Source organism: Girardinichthys multiradiatus, chromosome 9 (genome assembly GCF_021462225.1).
Source record: "Girardinichthys multiradiatus isolate DD_20200921_A chromosome 9, DD_fGirMul_XY1, whole genome shotgun sequence".
In the NCBI taxonomy this organism is placed as follows: domain Eukaryota; kingdom Metazoa; phylum Chordata; class Actinopteri; order Cyprinodontiformes; family Goodeidae; genus Girardinichthys; species Girardinichthys multiradiatus.
In genome coordinates, this window is record NC_061802.1 from 14,931,104 (window position 1) to 14,951,172 (window position 20,069).

At 42.4% G+C, this 20,069-nt stretch overlaps 1 protein-coding gene across 1 annotated transcript in view; it reads left to right on the forward strand.

Moving 5' to 3' along the window:
- The window catches only part of brinp3a.1 (bone morphogenetic protein/retinoic acid inducible neural-specific 3a, tandem duplicate 1), a 113,268-nt gene that overhangs the window by 42,050 nt on the left and 51,149 nt on the right, over positions 1-20,069 (forward strand). The window contains exon 4 of the mRNA XM_047375760.1: positions 14,078-14,262. Within this exon, the coding sequence (XP_047231716.1) occupies positions 14,078-14,262 (185 nt within the window). The remainder of the gene's footprint in view (positions 1-14,077; positions 14,263-20,069) is intronic.

Consider the following 20,069-nt stretch of genomic DNA (forward strand, 5'->3'; position numbering starts at 1 on the left):
CGCTATTTTGACGGCCCTATTATTTACATAGATTTGTTTTTTCCCGCGGCTGAGTATATGTGCGAGCGTTGCCTAGCAACCGCCATTCTAGAGCGCAGTCAGAGAAGGAGATTGTTGGCATCCTACAAATGGCTTCCAGAAGGGTATTTTCTGCTCAAGAGGCATTGGAAATGCTTCAAAAATTACATGATTCTGGGGTCAAGAGGGATTCTGACGGCTCTTGGTCAGCATTCAGTTCCAGTGACAGCGGGTCAGAGAGTGAGCCTCGCCCGGCTAAAAAACACAAGTTGTCCCATTAGCAGGAGGTTGTGGTGCATTATTTCAAGGTAGTAAAAGACTAGCCTATGTAACGATTTTATCATTTTAGGCTATAGCAGTAACAACAATCTATTCTGCGTTTACAGGGTTTTCATCACATGACGAGCACACACTTGGGAAAGAGGAGCAGATAGGAAAGGATGGCACTGTTTGGACAGTGGTAGGGGAGGAAGAAAGTAGAGGGAGCCGTCAGAACCAGAACGCATTGACAGAGCGTCAGATCCAAGATGCCCAGACTGCGTTCTTCTGCTTGGTGGATGCCGAAATGCTCATCCATGTTCAGGGCTGCAGAATGGCTGAGGCCTGTAGAGTTTTAGGAGATGATTCCTCCTCGGACATGAGTGTGGATGAGCTGAAGGCATTTTTAGCACTAGTTTATGTCCGCGGAGTGAAAAGGTGGTGTAACATGGAGCTGTCCAGGTTTTGGTCATATTAGTAAAGCTTTTTTTTAAAAATGTACCCGCTATTCTGTATTATTTTTCAGTAATATTTATAAATAATAATAAAACATAATAGGGTTTGATCAAATACTATTATTAATTCTTGTCAAAGCTATAATTTTATAGCGTGCAAGATAACCTGTAGCATTCTGACCGCACGTAATGCAATGACGTCATCACCACCCTGGCATCCAGAATGCTCGCCGTCAAATTGATGGGCCTGGGAGTTCTAGTAGTGTTAGAATTCTGGGAGTCCTAGTGTTAACAGACAGGGAGAAACAGAGTTTAAAGGAGAGACATGGAGCAATTCTGTGGCTGAGACTCGTAACAGGGTTTTTTAGAATACATTTTTATTTATTCATTGATGACTTGATACATTTTACCATTGCTTAAACTTAAGAAACTGTCATAAATATGAAAACAGAGTAAAATATACATTTGATAAAAATTGACAATGACTTTCTTAAAAATTATAAGGCAAATAAATTGAAATTAAATAAATTGCATTGTCAGTTCTACTGCTTTTTCAACTTTTACAGTGGATTAAGAAAGTATTCACAGCGCTGCACTTATTACACATTTAGTTATGTTACAGCCTTTTTCCAAATGTTAATCTCTTTCCTCAAAATTCTTCACACAATACCCAATTATGAGAATGTTAAAGAAGTTTGTTTGAGATTTTGCATTTTTATTAAAAATAGAAAACTAAGAAATCACATTTACGTAAGTATTCACAGCCTTTGCTTAATACTTTGTTTATCTACCTTTAGCAGCAATTAAAGGTCTTTTAGAATATGATGCCACAAGCTTAGCACACCTATTTTTAGGCAGCCTTGCCCATTCTTCTTTGCAATACATCTCAAACTCCATCAGGTTGGATGGGAGACATCTGGGCACAGCCATTTCCAGATCTCTCTAGAGATGTTCAATCAAATTCAAACCTAGACTCTGGCTTGGTCATTCTAGGACATTCACAGAGTGGTTCTGAAGCAACTCCGTTGCGATCTTGCTATTCTTGCTGTGTGCTTTGGGTTGTTGAAAAAATTAACTGCCCCCAGTCTGAGGTCACGAGTGCTCTGGAGCAGGTTTACATCCAGGATGTCTCTGTTGTCAAAATAAGGTGAGATCTTTCCATGTAATCCATGCAATATTCATTAACTGCTCACAGTAAAATCCATAAAAACTACAATAAATATCCTTTTGTGTAATCCATGCTGTAATTATTAAAATACACAGTTGAAGCAGTAGAGAGTGAAACGAGCATATTCTCATATTCTAGAACTGAGACACTGGAGAGGCCTGTGTACCGTCACATATTAACTGTCTTATCTTTTGAAGAAGTATAACCAAGAAGTGTAACCAAAGGAATAATGTATGATGATTTTCCATTTTCTACAAGTATTAAATGAAATTAGTAATCTTTGATCATCAAGTTAAACAAGTATTAAATGAAACGAGTAATCTTTGATTTTCAAGTTAAAACACATATGATTGAAATATGATTGAGAACTGATAATTAAAGTAAAAAAACATTAAGGTTTAGAAATTCTCAATCAGCTATATATGAAATAAAAAGGATGAAGTTTAAGTAATGGTTTTAAACTGTAAATGAAGTAAACACTGTAACTAAAAGTTTGAGCAGCATCGATGTAAGAATTAAAGCCTCTGTTTAAGAGGAAGTGTAATGTTGAGTGAGACAGGAAAAGAGCAGATGTTCAGGAATTGGGGAAGTGAAAGCTGTAGCTTACAGCACAAGGCTGATGACTGAGGCGGGGGCGCAGGTCAAAGAAGAGGCCAGCAGACAGCTCAGGACTGAGGTGATGATGGCATCTCTGATATTAACACGACTCGGGAAATTCCAGAAAAAAGATCACCTTATGTAGAAAAGGCCCCAAAGTCACCAGTTATAGTACTCAGTTATTGCTAAAGTGCTTCTAGTTAACTGGTAATAAGAATAAGGGCTATCGTTTCAGTGTGAGCTCGCTCAGGGAGTTGGTCGCAGTGTTAGTGACATCACTCTTTAACTTTGTGTAAGAAATCTAGGCCCTGTCCCAATACTCGCACTTCCACCCTTGTGTCCCTGAATTGCGCGTTCCCATTGATGGGTTCGAGTGCGTAGTGTGTCCCAATTCTCCAGAGTGGTCCTTGGCCCAACCCCATTTGTGCCCCACATCCGCCCTTCAGCGAAGCCCACATCGAAGCGGACTTCGCCGAAGTATATTACCCACAATTCACTGCTGCAGATGACGTTCTGAGCAAAAACCAATCACAACCGTCAATGTAACCAGCCATCATATCAGAATAATAAGAACTGCGTAAACTTTAGACAGCAAGCCGACAAATATATTTTTTTACTGGTTTACCAGGCTCAACATTGTAAGATACCACTGGGTTCAGGGTGAGTCTGGGCAGTCATTAGGCCAGAACACTGAAGTTACCTTTCAAACAAACACTGACGCGGCGAGAGTCTGGTGTATAAACCTCCGTCCCTTCTTGCACTTTCTTCTCCTCAAAACAATTGCTTGTTGCAGTTTTAAATAGTTTTTTTATCAGCAAGACTGTGAAAACAGCGCTGGTTCCCACCCTTTTTGATGTTGCAGTAACGGTGCAGAGGTGCAAGTTGATGACGTAACCTCTACTGTCCCAATTCTCCAATTTTGCATGCTTGTCACCTGAGCACTTCAACCCTTACATGCACTTGTACAAAGTAAACACTTCATAGAAGGGCGTAGGGTGTAGTGTGGGAATTGGGACAGGGCCCTAATGTGAGGCTACAGCTTGCGTGTAAATGCATCATGTTCATGCTGACTAACACTTTTATGTTCATTGTCTGGGTTCAGTACAGCTCCCAGAGTGTTATCCCTGCACAAATATGTGTCGTAATTAGTTTAAGCTGAACTTTTATCGGCCGTTATGCAAAGCTACTGTTAACACTAACTGGAAATAGCTTGCATGGCATTTCACAATAAGAGCGCCATGCCGTTTCCGCTACAGGAAGTGCAACATTAACATTGACAGTGGCTTGACACATTTGAGATATCTGTCTATGTATAGTTTAATGCTCTGTTTATGATGTAATGAGGAGGAGGGATATTGTAATCTTTAATTTACCAACTTTAGTTGTTTTATGCTGTTTATACCAGTCTGTTGACAGTAATTGGTTAAGCTAATTTCTGGATATGTTATTATTATAAACTAAGTTGTGTTTGTTGTTTTATAGGAAACCACACATACACATTCAAATATCCTCGCCTCATATGTTTCGTGGAAATAAAGAGAAGAAGAAATTATTGGATAAGTCTCCAGCCCCTTTTCTGTCCCATACTCTGAATGGCCTTAAGAAGTGCTCTGGCCGGCACCTAGTATGAACTTGAAGATTAAACCTAGACTAGCACCTTACAGTCTCTCCATTACATTGTTGGTCCTTCGAGCCGGATAATTGGATTTATACTGAAATGGATCCATATTCAGAGTATGAGGCTCGTGGTGCACGCCCCAGACGACAAATTCGGCCCCCAGCACACTATGCAGATTACCATGTGGATCAGCTGGGTAACATCAATCAGAGAAATAAAGAGGATGTTGCATCTTTTCACCAGGAGGGCAGGGTCAGGATGACCCCCCTCACCACTGCTTATGACTCTCTTCTATTAAACCACTTACGGAGCCAGGATATTAATCCTCAAGATGTGGACTGGTGTTTTAGTGGAGAGGGTGTACAGCATATCCAGGAACAACGGTTAGACCCCCTGCTGCCACCAGAAAGTGGTTCTAGGGGGCAGATGCATGAACACTCTACTCCTCTACATCCAGTACTACAGCCCAAAGCCCCACATGAGGATACCAGGAGAGAACTGGAGAACATCCATCTAGAGAGAGTACTCCTTCAGCAGACCCAGCGAAGCATGTCATCAGATTTAGCCGAACTCAGGGCACTACAAGCAGACATGAGACAGCTAGTGTATGCAGTTCAGAAATTACAGTGCCCCTCTTCTTCCCATATAAGCAAAATGGAGTCCGTGCAGCCACCGATATCAGCTGCATTTGGTGGCGGGGAAGAGGAGGACTGGCCTGCACCACCACCATGGCCAGATCCAGTGACTGAAGGGCTGTTACTTGCTGACTTACCGCCACCACCGCACCCCAGTTATCAGGGAAAAGATAAGCTTTCATATGTCAAGGAGGAAGCTGTCCCAATTTTTTACAACACAGACATTTGGGAACCCAGCACAAGTTCAATCATCAGCCCCTACCATTGGCCCTTACTCACACCCTTGGTTCAATCTTGCCTTAAATGAAAAGTTCGGTCAACCCCATCACATAGCATTGAGACGTATTGCTGCTGTGTTGGACTCACCAGACATCAGGCGAGGAGATATCTCTGCATTCGAAAAGTTCGCTCTCCAGGTGCAGTCACTGGTGGGCATGTTGAGGACTTTGGGCTCTGATGGAGAAGCGGAGTTGCAGTGTGGCTCACATGTGGCCCGCCTGCTGAGTAAGTTGCCACCTGAATCGCGAGCAGAATTTCGCCGTTTTATCGAGGCACTCAAACTCACACTTTATCCGACCTGTCAGAGTGGCTGAAGTATGAGTCCTGGTGTCAGGACTCTGAAGGCCAGTTAGCAGCGAGAGGGACTAGGGAGAGGCCGTCACTAAGGGCTGATCGTCGGCAGAGTAACCGACCCACCACCGTTCTTCATGGTGGGAAGGAGGTTGGCATGAAGACAGAGATTCAAGCCACAGGCAGCCCCCTTAAGGGAAACAAGAGTAGGCCTTACTGTCCATTCTGCAACAACGAGGAGCATTATCTCAGTCAGTGTGCTGCCGTATCCAGGCTGAGTAAGGATCAGTTAACTGAGTGGATAAAGAGCAACAAGAGGTGTTGGCGTTGTGCACGATCACACCAGGCTGCACAGTGCAACCTGAAAAAGCCATGTAGTCTCTGTAACGGTAAACACCTCCAAGTGCTGCATGAGGTCAACGTGAGGACACAGAGAGAACCAACAACTGCTCCAGAAAGGGTGACGAGGGCTGCAACAGAGGTGCTATATCTCGACCGACCCACAGAAAGCAGCCGCGTCCTACTGAAAGTTGCCAAGGTCCGTATTCATTATGGTGACAGGACCCTCAACACCTATGCCATATTGGATGATGGTTCGGAACGGACAATGCTGCTGCCAGATGCAGCTGAAATGTTGGGGTTGCAGGGGACCCCTGAGGAATTACCTTTACGTACTATCCGACAGGAAGTACATACCATCCGTGGGGCATCAGTGTCATTCTCCATTTCCTCCCCTGCGAAGCCAAGGACCAAATTCAGGATTACCGGTGCGTTCACCGCAGCACTCATTGGGCTGGCTAGCCACACATACCCCATGAAACAGCTCAGGCAGAAGTAGAAGCACCTGAATGGCCTTCCTATCCCAACGCTTCTTGGCGTAAAGCCTTTGCTTCTCATTGGGAGTGATCATCCCCACCTTATCACTCCTATTGAACCCGTCAGGTTGGGACCCCCAGGAGGTCCTGCTGCCCTATGTACGAGACTGGGCTGGACACTGCAGGGCCCAGCTAGTGTAGTCCGACACCTTGCTCAACCTCAGCAGTGCCTATTTACAGCATTGGTACCTCAGACGAGCGAGCTATTGAAGTGCGTCGAGAGACTGTGGCAAGTTGATACTGTCCCATACAGGAGTGAAAAGCTGGTCACTCGCTCAAAGCAAGATCGGGAGGCTATCAATATCCTCGAAACTAAGACTACCAGAGCAGAGATTGAGGGCATACTCCGTTACGCCACCCCATTACTCCGCCAGAGGGACATGCCACTCCTCCAGGCTACCAAAGAAGCTGTTATGCCCAACCTGCGAAGTGTAGAGCGACGACTGGCAAGGGACCCTGTGCAGGCTGCAGCCTACAAAGTGGAAATGGAGAAACTAATCAAGGCAGGCTTTGTCAGTAGGTGTAGCCCCGAAGTACCCCTCGAGGAAGGTCATCAGGCATGGTACATCCCGCACCATATGGTGAGCCATAATGGCAAGAACCGGATAGTCTTCAACTGCTCTCACCAGTACCGAGGACAGAGCCTCAATGCCTACTTATTGCCTGGGCCAACATTGGGAGCATCGCTTCTGGGAATACTGCTGCGTTTCAGAGAGCATGCAGTAGCCATAAGTGGAGACATTAAGGGCATGTTCCATCAGGTTCGCCTCCTCCCGGATGATTGTTCCCTTCTCAGATTTCTCTGGCATGATGTTAATGCAAGAGAACCTCCGGGAGTCTACGAGTGGCAAGTACTACCATTTGGAACAACATGCAGTCCCTGCTGTGCCACATTTGCCTTACAGTGTCATGTCAATAGCAACAGCCAACCAGATGAAGATGTGAGGAGGTCAGTGGAGAGGTATTTCTATGTGGATAACTGCCTCCAAAGTGTCCCTACCATCGCCGAGGCCAGGCACCTGGTTGACAAGTTGCGGACCCTCTTAAAATCTGGTGGGTTTGAGCTACGTCAATGGGCCAGTAACGAACCAGAGGTCATAAGTCACCTGCCGGAGGAGAGCTGCTCTATTAGTGTGGAACTATGGCTATCGCAGCACGCGACAGATACCCCCGAGTCAACTTTAGGGCTAAGCTGGCTTTTCCAAACAGACGTCCTTGGCTTCAAGCATAGACCAGTGGAGTATGGTGTTCCCACAATGCGCAACATCTACAAGGTGTTGGCAAGTCAGTATGACCCCTTAGGGTTTATTTTACCTTACACAACACGGGCTAAGATTTTGGTCCGACACCTCTGGGACAAGCACCATGGCTGGGATGACCCTCTCCTTCTGCAGGGGCTCCTGCAGCAGTGGAAAGCATGGGAGGAGGAGCTGCAAGTCCTGCCACAAGTTACACTGCCTCGACCCTACTTGCCTGAAGAGGTGAACCTCTGTGGTCTTCAGAGAGAGATACACATATTTTGTGATGCTTCGGAAGAAGCCTATGGATCAGTGGCGTACCTTAGGTCCATCGATAAAGATGGTGGAGTGCATCTGTCCTTTGTGATGGCTCGTTCTAGAGTCTCTCCCAAACGGTCCCATTCGATGCCCAGATTAGAACTCAGTGCTGCCCTTACTGGGGCACAACTTGCTCAGGTTCTAAAAAGGGAACTTATCATCAATATCGACCGGCTGATCCTGTGGTCTGACTCGACAACAGTGCTGACCTGGCTGAAGTCTGAATCCTGCCGATTCAAGATCTTTGTTGGTATTTGTGTGGCAGAGATTCAGGAGCTGACCAGCGGACATGTTTGGAGATATGTTGATTCGGCGAACAACCCAGCTGATGACATTACCCGTGGGAAAGGGCTGAGGGAGCTTGTTCAGCCTAACAGATGGAGTCAGGGGCCCTCCTTTCTCTTGCAAAGTCCATACACGTGGCCAGAGGACCCTTCACCGAATCATGCACAAGATGCATCAGAACTGCACAAGTCAATATTCTGTGGGGTCACTGCAGTTGTTTCAAGTCAAGCTGCTTCAGAGCTGAGACAGTGCAACTCCTGGAGGGAGCTGCTGGAGGGTCGTTGCATGGGGCGGCCAACTCTGATGGACATCCTACCGCTGAAGACTATCACCAAGCTGAGCGATTGATCCTTCAGAGAGCTCAGAAGGATAGCTTCGCACAGGAGCACAGCTTACTGAAGGCAGGGAAACCAGTCCCTAGGAGCAGCCGACTTCTCAATCTGTCCCCTGAATTGGACGAGAAGGGAGAACTCATCCTTGTTGGAGGACGACTCTGTCGATCAGAATAACTAGAGGCGACCACTCTTCATCCAGTCATCCTAGACCCATACCATCCAACGACCAAGCTTCTGATTCAAGACTTTGACAGTCGACTTCACCACCCAGGCCCAGAGCGGGTGTTTGCTGAACTTCGGCGTTCTTTCTGGATTCTGTGAGGGCGTGAGGCTGTTCGGCGATACCAGTACAGCTGTGTAGATTGCCGGTGATGGAAAGCTAAACCGGTTGTACCAAAGATGGCAGATGATCTAGCAGCTCGCTTGCACCTATTCAAGCCAGTTTTTTATTCCACGGGGATGGACTGCTTTGGGCCTTTTAATGTTAAAGTGGGCCGGCGACAGGAGAAGAGATGGGGAATCCTCTTCAAGTGCCTCACCACCAGGGCCGTGCATCTGGATCTCCTGACCACCATTGATATCGATGCCTTTCTAATGGCCCTTCGTTGGTTTATCGCCCACTGAGGAACACCTGCTGAGTTGTTCTCTGATCAAGGGACTAACTTCAAGGGGGGAGAAAGGGAACTCCAAGAGTCCTTTACCAAGATATCCCCAGCGTTACAGAAGCTCTTTGCACCACAGAAGATCGCCTTCCACTTCAACCCCCCAGCAGCACCGCATTTTGGAGGGGTTTGGGAAAGGGAAATCCGTTCTGTCAAGACTGCACTCTATGCCATGGTAGGAGTCCAACCTGTCCCAGAGGAAGTGCTCATTGAGGTGGAAGGAATTCTCAACAGCAAGCCCCTTGGTTATGTGTCTTCAGATGCAAGTGACCCAAATCCAGTGACCCCAAATGTACTTCTGATGGGGCGGCCTGATGGGTCACTCCCTTAAGTTGTCTATCCGGAGGAGGAGCTTATCAGCCACCGCAGATGGAAGCACACCCAGGTTCTGGCTGACCATTATTGGACCCGTTTCATCCGGCTCTATGTGCCAAGTCTTCAAGTTTGCCAGAAATGGCAGGCTTCACCTGCAAACATTGCCCAACACTGTGTAGTAATGATTGCTGATCCACAATTCCCGAGAGCTTCATGGCCTGTTGGAAGGGTGCTCAAGACTCACCCTAGCCCTGATGGCCACATCCGATCCGCGGATGTGCAGGTGATGGGAAGAGTTTACACTCGGCCGGTTTCCAGACTGGTTGTCCTCCCTGCTCTTCCATCTGGGGAAGAAGGGGACAATTCCACTCCTACCACGTCCTCCCAACCATAGACTTTGTTGCCTTTATTGATGAGTAAATGTATTGCATCCATTTAGGGGCGGCTGTAGAAAAGGTCCCAAAGTCACCAGTTATAGTACTCAGTTATTGCTAAAGTGCTTCTAGTTAACTGTTAATCAGAATAGGGGCTATTGTTTCAGTGTGAGCTCGCTAAGGGGGTTGGTCGCAGTGTTAGTGACATCACTGTTTAACTTTGTGTAAGAAATCTAATGTGAGTCTACAGTTGTGGGAGACCCGAATACTAGTTAGCGCAACGTGTGCGTGAATGACAAGAGAGTATAATTAAGGATTGCATTAGATATTCTTTGTTAATTGCTGCAAATGAAGGTCCGGAGCTTCCTTACCCTAAATGACGGCTGTGTCGGCTCAGTACCTGCGCCTGCTGATTAGCCACTAGCACATCAGCGCCTGCAGCTTGGGTGTAAATGCATCATGTTCATGCTGACTAACACTTTTATGTTTATTGTCTGGGTTCAGTACAGCTCCCAGAGTGTTATCCCTGCACAAATATGTGTCGTAATTAGTTTAAGCTGACCTTTTATCGGCCGTTGTGCAAAGCTACTGTTAACACTAACCGGAAATAGCTTGCATGGCATTTCACAATAAGAGCGCCATGCCGTTTCTGTTACAGGAAGTGCAACATTAACATTGACAGTGGCTTGACACATTTGAGATATCTGTCTGTGTATAGTTTAATGCTCTGTTTATGATGTAATGAGGAGGAGGGATATTGTAATCTTTAATTTACCAACTTTAGTTGTTTTATGCTGTTTATACCAGTCTGTTGACAGTAATTGGTTGAGCTAATTTCTGGATATGTTATTATTATAACCTAAGTTATGTTTGTTGTTTTATAGGAAACCACACATACACATTCAAATATCCTCTCCTCATATGTTTCGTGGAAATAACATCCCCATAACATGACGCTGCAGACACCATGCTTCACTGTAGGGATGTTATTGGCCTGGTAATGGGTGGTGCCTAGTTTTTTCCAAACATGACTCCTGGCATTAACATTAAATAATTCAGTCTTTATCTCATCAGACTAAAGAATTTAGTTTCTCATTGTCTGAGACTCCCTCAGGTACCTTTGGGCAAACTCTAGGTGGGCTGCCACATGCCTTTTATTAAGGAGTGGCTTTTATCTGGCCACTATATCATACAGACCTGATTGGTGGATTGCTGCAGAGATGTTTGTCATTCTAGAAGGTTCTCCTCTCTCCACCGAGGAATGCTAGAGCTCTGACAAAGTGACCGTGGGGTTCTTCGTCGCCACCCGGACTAAAGCCCTTCTTCCCCGATTGCTCAGTTAAGACAGCCACCAGCTCCAGGAAAAGTCCTGGTGGTTATAATCTTCCACTTATGATTGATGGAGGCCACTGTGCTCATTGGGACCTTCAAAGCAGCAGATATTGTTCTGTATATTTTTCTTCGCTGGTTCCTCCCGTTCTCTACCCTCGACTATGCCTAATTGTTTCTATGTTCCCTGCAGAGTCTCCTGCGTAAGTTTTGAACTTCAACTTATTGTCTCGTACCTGCAGTGGTTTGCTTTGTTTTGAAAACCTTTGGAATTAAACTTGAAGATTCTTACAAACATGCTGCTGCCAAGCTCTTGTCTGCACTTTGGTCCGATCCAAACCCAGAATGTGACAATACAAGTCACATCCTTCTATTAGTTATGAACCTTGTTGCAGTTTTTCTTGTCCAGTATGGACAAAGTTCTCAGTTATTTATGGGCAAATTATCAGAGCTACATATATTTTGATTAATTATTTTCTTTTTAAAACATTTAAAAAAATTAAAGAATTTCATAGCACTGTGGTATGTAAAACCATTTGCTATGTGAACTAGTATAAGTATAAGGATCCCCCTCAATCATCCGTTTGGCCGGTGATGTGGAGAGAGCAGAAGGCAGTGCACTTTAATGACTGGGTCGTATGATTAAACTGAGCTGGATAACAGGAGTGTATGTAAAGTTAATTTTAAGAATAAACATGAAGCGAGATATGAGTGACACAGAGAGAGGTTTAACACTTGCAAATATAAAACTAAATAGCAAGAACCCTGTTCTGTGAAATGTAGAAGTATTTAACCATTTTTCTAACATAGTTGCATGATTTAGAAGCGTATAAAATGTAAAGCGGCTAGTTTACGTGCTCTAGGAAATTTCAAATGGAACTACTGATCTGTATGTTAAACCAAAGCATGAAAGCCAAAGGCATTCCAATTTCCACAAAATTTAGATTGAAATTGCTGTTAATTTTGATGATACAAATTGTGTATGTCTATTTATTGATTCAGTAATCAACAAACATTTATTGGAAGTTTATGTCAATTATAAAACTATAATCACTGGCCGAATACACTGGAGAACGTATTGTAGCAGGGTAGCCAAGGTAACCAATTTGTTGCCTAATTTTCAGGATGCAGGCCCAAAGGAAAGAATCAAACATTTAGTCTTTTCTCAATATAACTTGTGGGAACCTTTTCGATTTACCATTATTTGATTTCCCTAAACATTCCTTTATGCTACCATGGTGTTTGTTTGTGCATTTACAGTTATATGACATCAGCTGGTGTGTCACAGCACCCAGCAGCTTTGACAAAAAAACACTTTCTGACATCCGGAGAAGAAAATAGATCAAGTGTTTCAAATCCAGCATTGTCATCTGTAACTGCCAGCTCCCAGTCCTCCTTTGCTGCTTTTCTTGCTTCATTTTCTGGCGTAGTACCACCACTTGTAGATCAGTGGAACAGCATGAAGCTACAGGCTCCAGTGTGCAGTTATGTTTTTGCTTCACAAAGAGGATAATCTAGTTCCTAGAAAAAAAATAAATAAATAAAATAGCAGACTGAGTACACAACTCCACAGTGTCTTTAAGGAGCAAAAAAAGTTTCATATAAAGCAACAACCAACATTTTCAAAAGTACTTTACTATAAATACTTCATGGTTACATAAAAGTACTTTTGAAATTAACAGGAGCAATAACATTACAATTAATATTTTTAATATTTTCTGGACAGGACAAACAACCATGCACACACCCAATCACAGCTAATGGCAATTTAGAGAGACCAATTAAACTAGCAGGTTTCATTTCTCCACTCCTGTCTCTGTATTTAAGCTCTCTGGTTCTCATTGTTTTCTGCTGGATCCATCCATTACTATGCCTGTTGTTTACGCATTGTTCTACCCAGTTCTCTGTCCATGCCCACACTCTGTTCTCCTTGTAACTGATTGTAACCTTTTGTGTTTTTATTTTTAAGCATTTTAACTTAACATGCTGCTTCTATGGCCCTGTCTGCATTTTGGTCTGGCTCATACTTCAAAATTAATGACGCAATCAATCAATCAATCAGCCAGATTTCCAAATATGTTTCCCTTCAACAGCTCTGGTCGATAATAGGCATGTCAAACACTGAAATATATATTTTTTCCTATTTTTAAGCACTTTTAAACTAAGATGTCCCAGAATGTTCGTCCTATACATGCATCAAACAACAGCCTCAATTTTGATGCCCTTTTTGGTGTTTATTAAAAACAAAACAAATGTTTGCCACTTCTCCTATTTTGCATAAATAGGGACAATTATTTAAATTCCTTCATTTCGAGTTGAATCTAATATTACTACTTCTTTTAAAGAACCTGGAGCACATAAGACCATTTTATGTGTTGTATAATCAGAAACCGTCAACATTGGCAATGTCAGGTCAGACTTCAAAGAAAACTCAAATTGGTATTTGCAATGAAATATGCATATATAATAGATGCATCTATAACAAAATACATGTTAAAAAGGAGAAAATAACAATCTGCAAACGCATGAGTAAAATCATCTTTCATTAACTTACCCTAAAATGCATACATGTTACTTTTTTTTTTTTTTTTATGAGAAGAACTGTTTTCCTGTGGACGTGTTAACCTGCAACAATCACCAATAGTCTGGTGTCTCTGCAAATGAAAACCACTTTGCACATAAAACCTAATCCCATTAGAACAGATTTTCTCATCGATCCTTCACTCCTTACACAATCTGTCAGTGCACTATCCCCTGAGAGTTTTTGCTCATTTTATTGAAAGACGTGTTCTATGAAGCATCTTGATTTATGTATTTTAACAGCACTTATTACATTATATTTAGGTTTAAATAAAAACATATCTGGGTTTTCAGCTGCCCTTTCACTCCTACATTTTTGTGTTTATATGATAATCCGCTTGATGCAGACAGGTTAGTTCATCTATATTAAAATATGATGTGCTCACAGGAGCATGAATCATGAATACAGACGCTAGTGTATGTGTCACTGTGTGTCTGCGCCTGTAGGGGAAGAGTCCTTAATGATCTTTGTGGACAAGAGGAAGTTGAGTCGGACGTCTGAAGCGAGTGAATCCAATGGCACAGCTGTGACGCTGGAAGCTCTGCACCAGCTGGCTGCCTCCTACTTCATCGACCGAGAGAGCACCTTGCACAAGCTGCACCACATCCAGATCGCCTCCACTGCCATCAAGGTAAAAGCCTGCTGTCAACCAGGCTTCTGTTGAAGACAATGACACAATTAGATTATAGCAGCTTTAAATTACACCCATTGTTGTATCTTATCTCACTCATGATTACATCTTTTTGATGAATCTGCTTCAAAATTAGTTTTTGTTTTACTTGGACAAACTTAAAAGTTGTATTTTTAACACATGTACGCTGGTCTGAATTAGCTCCTTCACTAACAGAATCATGAGGTCATGGAATATTTTATCATTAACCCTACACTCAGCAGATTTAGCATATAAGTGCTCCTGCTTTCACCGAGCAAATAATTGTTTTTATATTTTTAATGATATATCAATTAATTTAAGTAGGCTGATTTTCTGGCATCGTATTAAACACTGTTTTTATGAAAATCAAAACACAACAGATTCCAGATTGATGTCACATTCTCTCTTGTTAGAGAGTAACTAACTGACCATGCCCATGCATTGGAAGTAGTACTTTTAACTAAAGAGCAAGCATTCTAATTATTATATGTAGTATACACCTTATGAAAAAAACAATGATGGCAAACTTTACTTGGTTAGACACATTCAAAGGCTGCAACATACACACAGACCAATAAACTAAAGCTACTATCTTGCTGCTTTTAATTAATGGACCATTAAAAATGTATGCATTTAAGACCTCGTAATGTTCTAGCTAGAAATTAGAGACAACGCCTTTAATGAGGCAATCAATTCATTACTGAATACATTTGCCAAGAAAACTGTGTGCAGCTGCAGTTACCAAGTTTTTTTCTCTTCTTGAAACAACATAAATTTTAAAAATGTATCTGACTAAATTTTATAATCAGTGAAAAAGAGAAGAGAGTAGAAACATACTGATTGGCTAAATTTATTAAATATTTAGTCATTTTTTCAAATATACTGCTTAGGGGCTCTAATCTATCTGTTGAAGTGACAGATCTTAATCTGTTTTTTAAACAGACTTTTATTTCAATATAATTTAGTGCTAATGTGAATTCAATTCAATTCAGTGTATTAATATAGCGTCAATTCACAACACATGTCGTTTCAAGGCACTTCACAAAAGTCAGGTGCATACATTCCAACCATTGAACAGTGCAGTCAGATTCAGTTATTTATTCAAATTGGATAAAAAGTTTTTCTGTCTAAGGAAACCCAGCAGATTGCATCCAGTCAGTGACTTGCAGCATTCCCTCCTCCCGGATGAGCATTTAGAGACAGTGGACAGTCACTGGCGTTGACTTTGCAGCAATCCCTCATACTGAGCATGCATGTAGCGACAGTGGAGAGGAAAAACTCCCTTTTAACAGGAAGAAACCTCCAGCAGAACCAGGCTCAGTGTGAGCGGCCATCTGCCACGACCGACTGGGAGTTTGAGAGAACAGAGCAGGGACACAAAGAGAACAAAGAAGCACTGATCAAGGAGTACTTTCTATGGGAAGGAAAAGTAAATGTTAATAGATGTAGCTCCTTTAGTCGTTTAACCTAGAAAGAAAGAACAGATAAACTCTGAGCCAGGTTTCAAGGTTAGAGTCTGAAAGAGAGCACATAGAGTTTGTTACAGTTAAGCTCAGTCAATTGCCATGTCTAGGAGAGAGAAAGGGTTAAACACTAAAAGACAGGACCATGTGGATCATCGGTAGAGGGTGAGCATTAAGTTGTTGCCAGCAGAAGCTCGGACGATTCCCCTCTCCAGAAAGGTGTCACAGGTAGACACAGAGTCAGGCCAGGTGTAGCTTCTAGGAAGAGAAAAGAGAGAGAACATAGTTAAAAGCTGAAATAACAGCAAATAATGCAAAATTGGAGAATAGTGTGAGAATGCAGCGAAGAGGGTGAAAGTGGTCATTATCTCCTCCAGCAGCCTAAGCCTATAGCAGCATAACTACAGAGATAGCTCAGGATAACCTAAGCCACTCTAACTATAAGCTTTATCAAAAAGGAAAGTTTTAAGCCTAGCCTTAAAAGTAGACAGTTTGTCCATCTAGAGCCCACTGATGGCCATTGTTATACTAAAAACCACAACGATTGGTATACCTCTCTCTGTCAGATTGACCATAACCATTGGAAAAGAGAGGGTGTGTTTGCACCTCAACCATAACTGAGCTGGTTTAGGCTAAACCTGACTCCCCCTTACTCCATCCAACTGGGAGGGAAGAAGACGGAGGTAAAAAATAAGGAAGATAGCTCAGGATAACCTAAGCCACTCTAAGTATAAGCTTTATCAAAAAGGAAAGTTTTAAGCCTAGCCTTAAAAGTAGACAGGGTGTCTGCCTCACGGACTAAAACCGGGAGCTTTTTCCACAGGAGAGGAGCCTGATAACTAAAAGATCTGCCTCCCATTCTACTTCTAGAGACTCTAGGAACCATCAGTAAACCTGCAGTGTGAGAACGAAGTGCTCTGTTTGGAACGTATGGAAGAATCAGATATCTGATGTATGATGGAGCTAGATCATTAAGGGCTTTATATGTGAGGAGGAGAATTTGAAAGTTTATTCTGGATTTAACAGGGAGCCAATGAAGGGAAGCTAAAGTAGGGGAAATATGATCTCTCTTTTTAATTTTCTTCAGAACTCTTGCTGCAGCATTTTGAAACAGCTGAAGGCTTTTAACTGCACTTTGTGGACATTAGCCTCCAAACAATATCAAAGAAAATAACTATGGTACACTTTTAAATAAAGTCCACTTGATTTAAAGCATAGGCTGAACTTTTTTTATTTGGTCAAAGGCCACAGATACGGGCTTTCCCGTTCTCTATCAGCAGGATTTTTTCATCATTGCTTACAAAAACTATTACAATCCAAGGTTAATGCAATGACTTGTTGACTTGCTCATAATATGGTACATCGAGTACGTCGTGCTGAAACATTACGCATTAAGGTAAAAGTTATATTTGACGGAGAATAATGAAGTTTGGGTCCGTCAACTGTGACGCTCGGAGTAGTCACGGAGAATGTGGAACCGTTCTCATTAATTAACATAACAACGGAGCAGCTCCGTCTTAATTTTCACTAGGAATCCAGTTAACACCAAAATTAATACCAGGTCCATTTTAAAGTTGTTTGCACTCAATATACCACATTGCCATACTTACCAACTTCCTTTTACTTAGCCAACCTTTAATTCTTAACCTATAGTCCAGCAACCAAAAAAAAATTATTATTTTGTTCCTTCATTTTTTACTGGCAATCTCATATTTCCCGCTGTGCTTCTTGGAGCAGCTCTGAGCTTCACAGCAGAGTGGATTAGCGGGCTTCCAATGTAAATCAGGAAAGGAGCCAGTGGTGGTAAAATACATGGCGCAGGCGGAGCCGCTGCGGAACACAAGCAGTGTAAATCCAGGGTAGAAGCAAGGGGGTCTTGACAAGCCATCTGCCAGCTGGTCAGACTCCTTTATGTGGCAAAATTAAATTGTAAAATGTTATAGTGCCCATACAAGAGCCAGTGCTTCTTTTTCAATCATAAAATAGTTTAACCAGTACAGGTTCTGGTAAATAATCTCACAGGATATTGAACGCCATTTCCATCATGCTGCAGCAGCGCAGCACCTGTGCCAACATCATTTGCATCCACCTGCAGTGCAAATAGATTGTCCATGTTTGAACTGAGATAGAGCTGTTTCATTGTTTTAGAAAGCCTGTTGAAAAGAAGTTGACCAAACAAATGTAACATTTGCTTCTAGAAGGTTGGTCAGAGGACTTGCCACAGTTAAAAGTATGGACAGAAACTGCAGTAGTAGCTTTCCCTTTTGGTTGTTGACCGCACACATCCTTGCCTAACTACCTTCCCTATGTAGGTGACAGTTGCCTTGGCAAACTCACAACTGGCCAAGTTAATTGTAAAATGTGAATCTCTTAGATTGGAAAACAGTTTATTGATACTATCAACATGGTCTTCTCAGGTGTTGCTGTAGACCACAATATCATCCAGTTACACAGCCAGACCATCCTTATCAGACACCACCCTATTCATGGGACGTTGAAATTGTGGCAGGAACATTCCACAATCCAAAGCTCATGACAGTATATTAGTGCAAACCAAAAGGTGTAATGAAAGCAGATATCTCTTTTTCTCTTTGGGTCAGTGGAACTTCCCAGTGAAACTTCCCAGTATCCTTTCAGTATCTGTTGTATTTTGTTTTCTTATATTTTCATAACGTAAAGTACTTTGAATCTTCTTTTTGCAAAAATTTATTACACAAATAAACTTGCCTTGCCTTTGCAGCAAATCAATTGTACTCACAATTTAAACAGAACCTACCTGGTCAATACAGTTTGCGATGTGAGGTAGAGGAAAAGCTGTAATCTGCAGTAATCTGTACAAATATGCATCAGCAATGCCATTTTCAGGCATGTATTTTATTGCACTCTCCATTATGTTTTTCTGCTGAAAGTCTTGTTTTATTCTAGTCGATTACAATATATCTGCTAGTCTCCTTGCAAACCTCACATTATGTGAACTTTGTCATATTTTAATGTGAGACTTGAGGATGTTTGCATTCTCAGTAAGCATGAGATAACTGAACCAAGAGAGGACATGGAAGATGAAGTATTTTTTAATACTCTTCTTGCTCTTTCATGTGTGCATTCATAAGCTCACAGCATGCTCTGCATACAAAGATATGCTTATGATCTAAATATCACTCTGCATCTTTTACTGTTTAATAACTTCGGGGTTAGTTCATTCATCACTGTGTCAGTTGTTATCAGACCACATGAACTGAATAAGCTGAGTTTGCCTTTCTTGCTGCCATCTCTAGGTTTACTGTAGAAAAGTTTTCTTCACCAGGCTTTATTGTGCATTCACTTTATTGTGGTAAACAACAGATTAATGTCACAGAATGCAGATAATAAGATTAACATTGCAACACCAATCTGCAGCACTGTTTGCTTCCTCTGCATATTTCTTTTCTGACTGTATCTGCTGTTGCAGTGACAGTTTAGAAACTGGATGTGCAACAGAAATATGCTCTGACCTCACTAAATAATAAATTGTTTTTCTCTAATATGCACTTAGTTACTGGATTTAATTGGTAGTGAATGCTATGGTTTTACATATTGGATGATTTTTAAATTAGTAAGGCATGTGCTAAAAAAATTAAAAAAGCATCATGTGAAATACATATCAGTAAATCTTTTATGAAATGTTAGAGGAGAAGAACATACATCCTCTGGTGAACCCAAAAAAGAGCTAACATATTTTTTACCTTTATAATGGTATTAAACATAAAATCAAAAACAAACAAAACTCAATAAATCAGTAAATACATTTCCAGCAGTCAGGATCTTAAGCAATTGTGCTTCAGTTTTTCTGGCATGAACAGAGAGATCAAAGTGTATCATAGGAGTATGAGTTTATGTTGCACAGAAACTGTGATGTCAATGTTATGAGTTGTTTCTGATAGCACGCAAGATATTCTCCACTCATTGCTGTCTTCCCCACAAAATAGGCTCTGCTGGTAAAATAATTATACTGTTATACCACAGGTAAAACACTTAAATAAGTTGTGAAAGAATTACATCCTAAATACAAGCACAACTGTTCGTTCGTTCGTCGTCTTCCGCTTATCCAGGACCGGGTCGCGGGGGCAGCAGACTCAGCAGAGACGCCCAGACGTCCCTCTCTCCAGACACCTCCTCCAGCTCCTCCAGGGGGAGCCCAAGGCGTTCCCAGGCCAGCCGAGAGACATAGTCCCTCCAGCGTGTCCTGGGCCGTGTCCTGGGCCTCCTCCCGGTGGGACGTGCCTGGAACACCTCCCGAGGAAGGCGTCCAGGAGGCATCCGGTATAGATGCCCGAGCCACCTGAA